Here is an 8,481-nt window from a genome sequence, read left to right as displayed (position 1 = left end):
AGCGAAGGTGGGCTTTGCGTAGTAGTGGGGCGAGCTGGAACAGCGAGCTCCACGGGTTGGGACCAACCATGCCCATCCGCCCGCAAAGCGGGCGGCACTCGGCTAGTTGAGTTGTATACTCGAGCAACTGTTGCAAAATGTTGTCTGTCAGGTCGTATTCCCTACTGGAAGGACAGTTCGACCTGCTGGCAGCAGCATGTAGAGGGCTGTTGCAATCTGCGTTAATAACTTCTTCGTCTACATATATTATAGGACAAATAAGCAAATCCACGGAAGCTTTTGTTCGGGGGTCCAATAAAGGACCATCACCGTTTCCGCGGTAAGTGGCGGTATTCGCTTCTTTTTTTCGTTCGCGCAATGCAAATGAGGGCTCAATGTCAACAGCAGTTACTCGTGGCGAGTGAACGATGCTTCGGTTTTGTTAGCAATCCCTTGAGCATCTACGATGCAGCCATCAATTTTGCAACGTCAGTACTAGCTGTAATCGAGCATCACCAGCTTAGTAGGTATGGCATGGGGGTTCAAACAGCAATATATTGGAGCAGCAAGTGCGTTGTAGCGTGGGCAAGTGAGCCGCGCTCATGGAGCGTGTGCCCCATAACTCACTGCCGCGGTACAGCTCGCTGCACCGTACTGGAGCCCCCGAACGTCATTTGGGCTGCAAGGTGTCGTCCCGACTCGTTTGTGTACGACGTATATCGCTGGTATGAGTCAGACTTCCACCTTCCGTGTAACATGACGGCGGTGCTGTCGACGCCCGCTGACAACAGGGCGGTTGCACCTCCGCGTCGTAGCGAATGACAGGAGAAGAGCGTGGCATCATCCCCCGTTGCTTTGGCTGCAGCTTGCAGTACTTTGGACATTGTTTCGGCGGGCAGCAGTGTCGACGCCTTGATTGAGCAGATTGGGTCCTCAGGCCGTAATGGTAACTTCCTTGCGTTCTCCATTAGCAATCGTCCTTCAAGAACTGGACACAGAGCTCGATGACATGAACGAGAGAGCACTCGTTTAGCTCCATGACCTTGTCGGTCATTCATCTGCCCTCGCAATGTGATTTCCACGGATACTGCTGTGTGCAGACTTGATGTTTGGAGCCCAAGCCCGTCTTGGAGGAATACATCGCGAATTTGCAGGGTGTATATACGTCTTCGGCCCTTGACAGCTAGGTATTGTCGTGCTGATTTCCTCCGGACCAATAATGAATAACCAGTAGTAGTGATTGTGTTTCCGGATCTTGCTGCGGGAACCACCTTGACACCGAGGTGCGCACAGAACTTTCTCCACTGCTCCCAGGTTCCTTTGTATTGACGTTGAGAGGATTCAGCGATGGAACGCCGTTGAAGGCAGACCATTTCGCCAAGTAACTCTTGCGTATAGTGTTGGATATAGGTATAAGCGTCCAAGTTTTGGTTAGTAATCTCCATTGTGTTAGTCGATGTCCGTACTGCGGAGCGATTATCGATCCAGCAACGGACGTGAATATCCTCGGCAGAAGTGCGAGGACACCCCTCGCGGCCCCAGCATAGTAATGCAAGTACAGCACCGAGTTGCTCGCGGGTATCTATCGACAGTCTTCCTTGTCGGATGAGAAGGCGTTCTTCGTCATCGAACTGAAGGCGAATACCACATCACTTTGCCCCCTCCAAAGTCGAATGGTGTCGCTCAGAGAAAGTCGTAGTGCGCACCACTTTGGATATCCCGGATTGAAGGGGGACATTGATGAAAAAGTTTGGCTGCGTCTGAACTGTCCTTGGTGAGATCAGGTATGTGGGAAGCGGGACGCCAGCTTTCCGAAACGCAGAAGCTCAGTGTGCCAGGAGCTTGACCTCATCCTCCCGTAAGTTCGCTTCGAGACGATCTTGAACTGCTGTAACAACAGCGATACTTATTTTGAATGCAGGTGTCCGGGTACACCGCATATTTCAGACACGACTGCTCATTGCGAAGCTGAGACCGCCGTATTTCTCCACAACGTACCCTTGTACAATCGGTGCAAGGGTATCTGGGGTGAAGTGGCCCAGAAACTCGTTTGTGCAGCGGTCTGATACCTTTGAAGGACAGCCGTTTGCCGGTATGCAGCGAAGGCAAACCTGCTTGCCGTTCAGGCGAGGTGCTGCCTTAGTCACTGCAATCGGGAGATGCTGGCGCGTAACCTGGCGGCTGTTTTCACGGTTGCTTCGGTACGAAGGTCGGTCCGATGATTCCATCGGAGGCTCGTGAAGTTCTCGCTTGGCGTTCCTCACGATCTGATCCCGTCCTCTCGATAGTTTTAATAGCATTCCACTCAACTCTGAGTCCTGCATGCAGAACCAACGGGACCGTTCTGAGCGCGTGGACGTGCCATGACTGATGTCGAATTCCGTAGCACGACGGTGTTCCCCCGACACTTTGCTGAACCAGAACGCGACGGCCTTAACTTCTTCAGGTGACCAGGGAGCGTAGTCGTTCAGCTCTTCTGAGAAGGCTTTTGCTGTTGTAATAAGGCGTCGAGTCGGAGCGTCGAAGAATTCCTCTGCGTACGTTTTGAGAATACTCAGTGAGTCACACAAGCTATCGTGACTTGGGTTTACTGGAGGACTGGGCAGCGACACCTTCACCGAAACATTGATGAGATTGACCGCGTTCAATCCTGCGTGGTCGAGCTGGGCATTTAAGTTGAAGCGGCGGAAGTGAAGGATTGACAATCCACACACGCCAAAATCAAAGTCGTACAGTTGACTGAGCACCGCTAGGTGGAGCAGGAACTTCGTAGCATGGAACGACCTGACGTGTTCAACAAATAGTGCGGGGGACTTACCTCTGTGGTCAACAGCTGTGATTGCGTCGTGTACCGGTTGTTGGCTTGGGACGGCCGAAATTGTGACGGCGATCGCCACCGTCCTCGTAACGCGGCGTCATTAGTACTGAGTCCGAGATGGCTTGTACCCGTGGTCGGTTACGTTCGAGGCCAAGCTGTTGGAATTGCGACGCGTATGTTTCCAGGAGATCCGGGTAGTTTGCGAGGGCCGACATGATGCGCACCGGAGCTGACGCTGCACCGCCGTCTCTTGGTGTCGCGTCTGGTGGTACATGGCCCATTCGCCTATCATTTTCAGTGGCATTACCGGATTCCACACGGTCCCGTTGTTAGTGCCGATCGGTATCAGGGGACGAGAGGTTTGCAGCCTGGTTCAGGGTGTCCAGAAGGTCTGCCAGAGGGACTTGGTCGATCGTGCCGCTGTCCGTGCGGGCACTTGAGGTAGTTTCTAGACGTTCTTCACCTACGGTTAGTGAGTTCGTCGGGTCATTGCAGAAGGTTTCACCAAGTTGAACAGATGTAGGAGGAACTTTCCCTCCGTTGCGGTAGCACCCATCGTTAACCACATGCTCTATCGAGCACGTCACGTCCGATCTTTGCGAGGGCACCTCCAGAGAATTTTGTCGGATAGCCGAGGAAGCGTTACTACTTGGACGTTCCCGGTCAGTATGTAGCGAATCGAGCGAGAAGAAGTCGTTTGATTTTGCCCTAGGAGGCGGTCAAGGATCAGCGCATGCGCGCTGTTGATGTCCGCTTGTGCGCGCCGCGTGAGTTTGACCTTGTATAGCAACATTGCAATGACGGGGGCAACCTCGTTTACTGTGCTTGCAGGGACAGAGGTGATTCCGGATGCAGAGCGGACCGTCACCTCCGATCCCTTGTACTCGATGACTTGACCGTGAGTCGTTTCAGTTGCACCACCGCTCGCCAAAGGAGATTGCCTGCACCACCGGACGCCGGCTCCGACGCCCACACCATACGACGAAAGGCAGTCGATCGAGGTAGCTAGGTGTCCAGCGTCGGCTGCACTTCGTCTTCTGAGGGCGAGAGAGTTCGTATACGAACCCTTTCGGGCTCAGAGTCATCGCATATCTCGGCATAAGTTGGTGCCGCTAGTGAAGTGCTGGTGTCTTGAGGGACGTCCTCGGGAAAGAGAAGGATATGTTGCGCAGGCAGGAGTCTTTGCTGGGTAGAGTGATTTGTTGGTTGGTACTTCGGCTTGGTCTTGAAAATTCGAAAGTGAGCAACCGGTTTCTGTTGCTTTTCGTGGCTTGCGGTCGGACTGGCAGTTGCTGTTGAAGTTGATGTTGAACGCCAACTTGCTGGTCTCATTTTCGCTCGCAGTCGGCGGCAATCCTGAGCATCTGGACGCCATACAGCTGAACACCAGCGCAGCTAGTCTTCCGGAAAAAACGTCTTTCCATCGTTCCGCTACAAGAATACCATTTCTTGCTGTTTGCTGATGTCAACCCAGCGTGCTTGACGAACGGAGGCTGGTGAAAACATAGGGATCCACGGACTCTCCGTCATCATCATCTCCATACACCGCCCTAGAACCTTGTTAGCAATCGGGGTGTCTCCGTTGAGAGGAGGGCAGTTGTCCCGAGGCTTCATAGCGTCCCTTCCCGTGTTCCGGGGTAACTTGGACACATCGTCATCACCATCATCATCTGGATAAGCTGGCTCCGGTCTTGCGACCTCGTCCAACTCATCCACCAAGTTGCGCGCAAGAGACTTCACTCTACCACTGCGAGTCGTCGCCACCATCGCGCCTTCAGGAGTGTCCGGCGTTGCCATCTCCGGCACTGCCTCCTTCTCCTCATGGTCATCATAATCATCCGCTTCTTCATCGGCTTCCCTGGTGTCCAGATCGTATGCCGCATCGTCTTCAAAACTGACCGAGCGCTCAGCAATAGTTGCCATGCGCGGGGTATCCGGAGGCGAACTTGAGTCGCCGTCGCGTGCTCCACTTGACTTCATCGGCGTAGCTGGTACCGTTGTTGATCTTTTCACCATCTTCTTCTTCTTCTCGCACTTCTTCCCTCACTTGGGTTTTGCGCGTTATCTCGGGGACCTGTAACCCAAGTCACAACACACAGAAGGTCAACCACCAATCCCGGGTCGCGGCACCAGTTGTCGTGTAGGAACACGTCAGAATTTTTGCGTCTGCTTGGTACTCCCACCCACAACACACGCTAAACCCGCAAAGGCTCAGCGAAAGTTCGGGCGAAGCTTCGACCTGCAGGCCTTGACTCTGCCCTAGCACCGGGTTGATGATTAGACTCTGCGCGCTCTGACTCGGTCGGTATGACCACCGATATCTTCAAAAGCAGCGACTAGTCCACGAGCAAAGTCTAGGCTGCTGTCACGCACACACTTGCAGTAATCTCGCTGGCCCTCAGTAGGGAAGGGTGCAGGGCTTGTTCAGCCGATAAGGGAGGGCGGCCGGAGCTTGGGTCTCTCGGCCTGGTGGTAGTATTGGAGGCTCTTCTTCGCACACCACAGGGGTCGGACGCAGTCTCGTCCTCAACACTTCAGCACAGCACACGGTCTTCCCCTTCACATCTCTTGGCTTGGTTGATCTTCATATATAATTGCATTTCGGCTCGCTCATTGCAGAGCTCATGACAGTACAAAATACGCGCTACTGCTGCGCGTTGGACGAGCTTCTACCCAGCCAGACTCGAGCTAATGTGGAGATAGAGGAAAAAACAAATCAGTCAGCGGCTGATATCGATATATTTGCAAAGCGCCTCCATGCTCCAGCAAACAACACCACTGCGTCGTAGTAGATCAATATTCGTGTAGTCATCTTCAGTCCGATTCGAATTATTTTGCAGATTACAGGCATCCATTGAACTCTATACTCGAGCAACTGCACGCGAATCCAAACTCTTGCAATCGCAACCGAGCTATCATATCGCAGAACCGTACAAGTATAAATGAAGCTTACAGTAAGGCGCGAAATTTCGAAGTGTTGCGGGTGATATTATGGTTATTTTGGTTTTTTCCAGTAACTCGATGAAGAAGTCATTTGAAGTCATCTGTAGTGACCACATTGTAAGGGCTCCGTTCAACAACAGAATAATTATGTTAGCAATAAAATTATCACCTAGCTTTAACATCTTCTTGTCTGTAAAGCGTCATTGACGAGTAATCGTGCAATAAACACGTCCATCTCCTTTTGAGTTGGACACCAGAGTTTCTGCGGCACACTTTTTGTTTTGGCTCGGACGCCTGGTGCGAAGTGATACCCCTCCGCTTGGCGTTGTTGGCATGGGCAGCATCTAGAGCTGCTTCCATCTGACGTTAAGCTTGCTTGGCCTTCCTCCCTATCACTGTCTTCCCAACTACATGTGAGCCATGTACGGCAGCCAAATGGGCTATGACATTAGATGTGTGGCTCCAGCACCATTGTGCTTCTTTCCATGAGTCTTTACGAGAGTTTGGATGGCTTGTTTAGTCGGCAACGCATAAACGACACACGTGCGTGAAATCCTCGCTACCCACACTATCCGGAGGGTGTTAACATGGGCAACATCCCAGATATTGTTTCATGTGCTTACCTGACGATAATGGGGAACGTTAACCGAAATTCCATATGCGTCAACATCAGACTGGTCATTTGATTGAATTGCAGGTGGAATGATTAAATCTTCTGATGGTGATTTGCTGCTTATGGTCCGTTGGTTAGTTATCCTGAAGCTGGACATCTGGTTGCCCGACTTCCAGGTTAGAATTGGTGTTTCGACTATTTCAACGAAGCTTTTACTTAAAGTGACTTAGCTAGTCACGTTGTATCTTATCACCAGTCATCACACATTTTACTTGTTATCGAAACATATAGACAAATGTACTGATTAGGCGAAGACCATTCGATTTGAAATTGGCGCTAAGCTTGTCACCAAAACGGTTTGGCCAGTTTAGCCATCCAAAAGTTTGGTTGGTGGCGCTTGCTGGAAGTTCGTCGCAGGCACTGCTGTATATGTTAAGTTCACGCTCGTGTCTAGCAGGCTGATACCTTTATCCGGTCTCACAAATTACAGTGGCCCCAGCTCGGTGACCACCATAGGTCATACCCACACACGAAATGCATCGAATTGGCTCAGTGGTGTCAGGAGACGTTAGAATTGGATGTGATACCCGGTAAGAGCGCCGCAAGCACATTTTTCCAGGAAGAGAAGAAGCTGCGCAACATCGCCGTTGACTACCCGACGTTCGGCGCATGCGCTCATCTGTCATGAGGCTGCTCGAGCGCAGCATTTTGGAGACTATATCTTTGCTCAAAGGTCAGTCAGCTCTTAATCACTGTTCCGTCTGCTAGAATTTCCGCTGCGGAACTCGGCATACCAACTTCTAAGCTGCCACGACTTACCAGAGGCAGTTGGTTTTCGCTTGGCACGGCTACCGCGTGTGCCGGGTCCACAGAGACATCCACGCAGTGGACGTGTTAGTAGCAATGAAGGAGGGCAGCAAGAATACGGGCGAAGATTAACAATGTGTTCAATGTCGACGAGGCCGCCTACTTCTTCAAGGCCGTGTCACAGGTGCACGTCATTCGCGACTGGAACAGAGAAGTTGCGGCTACTTGTACTGGACAAATCCAAAAGAACGCGCTGGTTACCGGGGAAGCCGGACAGCATGAACTACATCGGTCCCGATGACCGCCCCCGTTTTCGAGGCGTAGCTGATGTAGCTGAACAAGAAGATGCAGGCCATCGGAAGAAGGATCCAGCTTCTCAACGATAATGCATCTGTGCACAACGCGCTGGATGAGGTACTCTCGCACGTAGAGATTGCCAGGCTGCCGAAGAACATCACGGCCATGCTGCGACTTATGGCAGGGTGTTATAGTGTGGATCAAGGTGGGAATCCTAAACGATAGAGCCGGTACTGCTATACTGCGAATTGTGTGCATTGAAGAGGATGCCTATGTTGTCGGTAAAGCAGATGCGATACAATTGTGGGAGACGCGTGGGACACTATGTCCAAGGAGGTGCTTGCAAACTGCTGGAGACACGCCGACCTGCTCTCAGATCAACAAATGAGTATGGTCCACATTTTCAATAAAATCAATACTTTGACGCTTTGTCGCAAGTGCGATTATCCTATGACAATGCGATTCTCATCAAAAATGATATTATCAGGTGGCTCTCCAGGAAGCCCATTACTATATTCTCGTTCTCGTTAGTCAGTCGGCTCGACTGGGAAGCGTCATTTGTTTGCCAGCGGCGAGCACGTTCCATGCTGCAAAACCTTTCAATTGGAGCGCAATGGTGCTATGAGCAATGCGATAGTCCCCATTAATATTATTTACTCTTACCTCACAGAAAAATAGCCCGGGTCGTAGTTGTCATTGCTGCACAAGTGGTGCTCGCTCCGATGGCAAATGACGTATAGATCAGTTACCTCAGTCAATCGATGCGAACTTCATTGGGGTTGAGTGACGAGGGGGGGCTATAAGGGCTTGTGGATGAAGCAGCAAAATGCAGAATGATTCTTCTGGTGAAGGTTGGCAATAATCTTAACTATCAACGATAGAAGCGCACGTGACGGGGTTACTCGCAAGTGGCTACATGTTGCCACTTGGTTTCGAAGGGTTCCCCATTGGTGTACGATACATCAATAATTACATTTGACAAACTACTAGTCTGCATGCATTTTGTGACGGGGTCACACAGCAC

At 51.4% G+C, this 8,481-nt stretch overlaps 4 protein-coding genes across 4 annotated transcripts; all 4 read right to left on the bottom strand.

Moving 5' to 3' along the window:
- Positions 1-387: 387 nt before the first annotated feature.
- PPTG_22787 (hypothetical protein) lies at positions 388-947 on the bottom strand (the record flags this gene model as incomplete). Its single annotated transcript, XM_008906266.1, has 2 exons — positions 388-440; positions 635-947. 2 exons carry the CDS (start codon positions 945-947, stop codon positions 388-390), a joined length of 366 nt encoding a protein of 121 aa, XP_008904514.1.
- A 975-nt stretch (positions 948-1,922) lies between these two features.
- PPTG_10809 (hypothetical protein) lies at positions 1,923-3,078 on the bottom strand (the record flags this gene model as incomplete). Its single annotated transcript, XM_008906265.1, has 2 exons — positions 1,923-2,728; positions 2,832-3,078. 2 exons carry the CDS (start codon positions 3,076-3,078, stop codon positions 1,923-1,925), a joined length of 1,053 nt encoding a protein of 350 aa, XP_008904513.1.
- A 1,150-nt stretch (positions 3,079-4,228) lies between these two features.
- On the bottom strand, positions 4,229-4,777 carry PPTG_10808 (hypothetical protein; the record flags this gene model as incomplete). The annotated part of the gene is made up of 1 exon (XM_008906264.1): positions 4,229-4,777. The coding sequence occupies one exon, from the start codon at positions 4,775-4,777 to the stop codon at positions 4,229-4,231; it is 549 nt and encodes a 182-aa protein (XP_008904512.1).
- A 2,157-nt stretch (positions 4,778-6,934) lies between these two features.
- Positions 6,935-7,457, bottom strand: PPTG_22786 (hypothetical protein). The gene has a single exon (XM_008906263.1). The coding sequence runs from the start codon at positions 7,438-7,440 to the stop codon at positions 7,339-7,341; it is 102 nt and encodes a 33-aa protein (XP_008904511.1). The 5' UTR covers positions 7,441-7,457; the 3' UTR covers positions 6,935-7,338.
- Positions 7,458-8,481: the final 1,024 nt, after the last annotated feature.

This window comes from Phytophthora parasitica (assembly GCF_000247585.1).
Source record: "Phytophthora parasitica INRA-310 unplaced genomic scaffold supercont2.23, whole genome shotgun sequence".
Taxonomy (NCBI): domain Eukaryota; phylum Oomycota; class Peronosporomycetes; order Peronosporales; family Peronosporaceae; genus Phytophthora; species Phytophthora nicotianae.
Note: the sequence above shows the minus strand (reverse complement) of the source record. Positions and strands in the feature narration are given on the sequence as shown.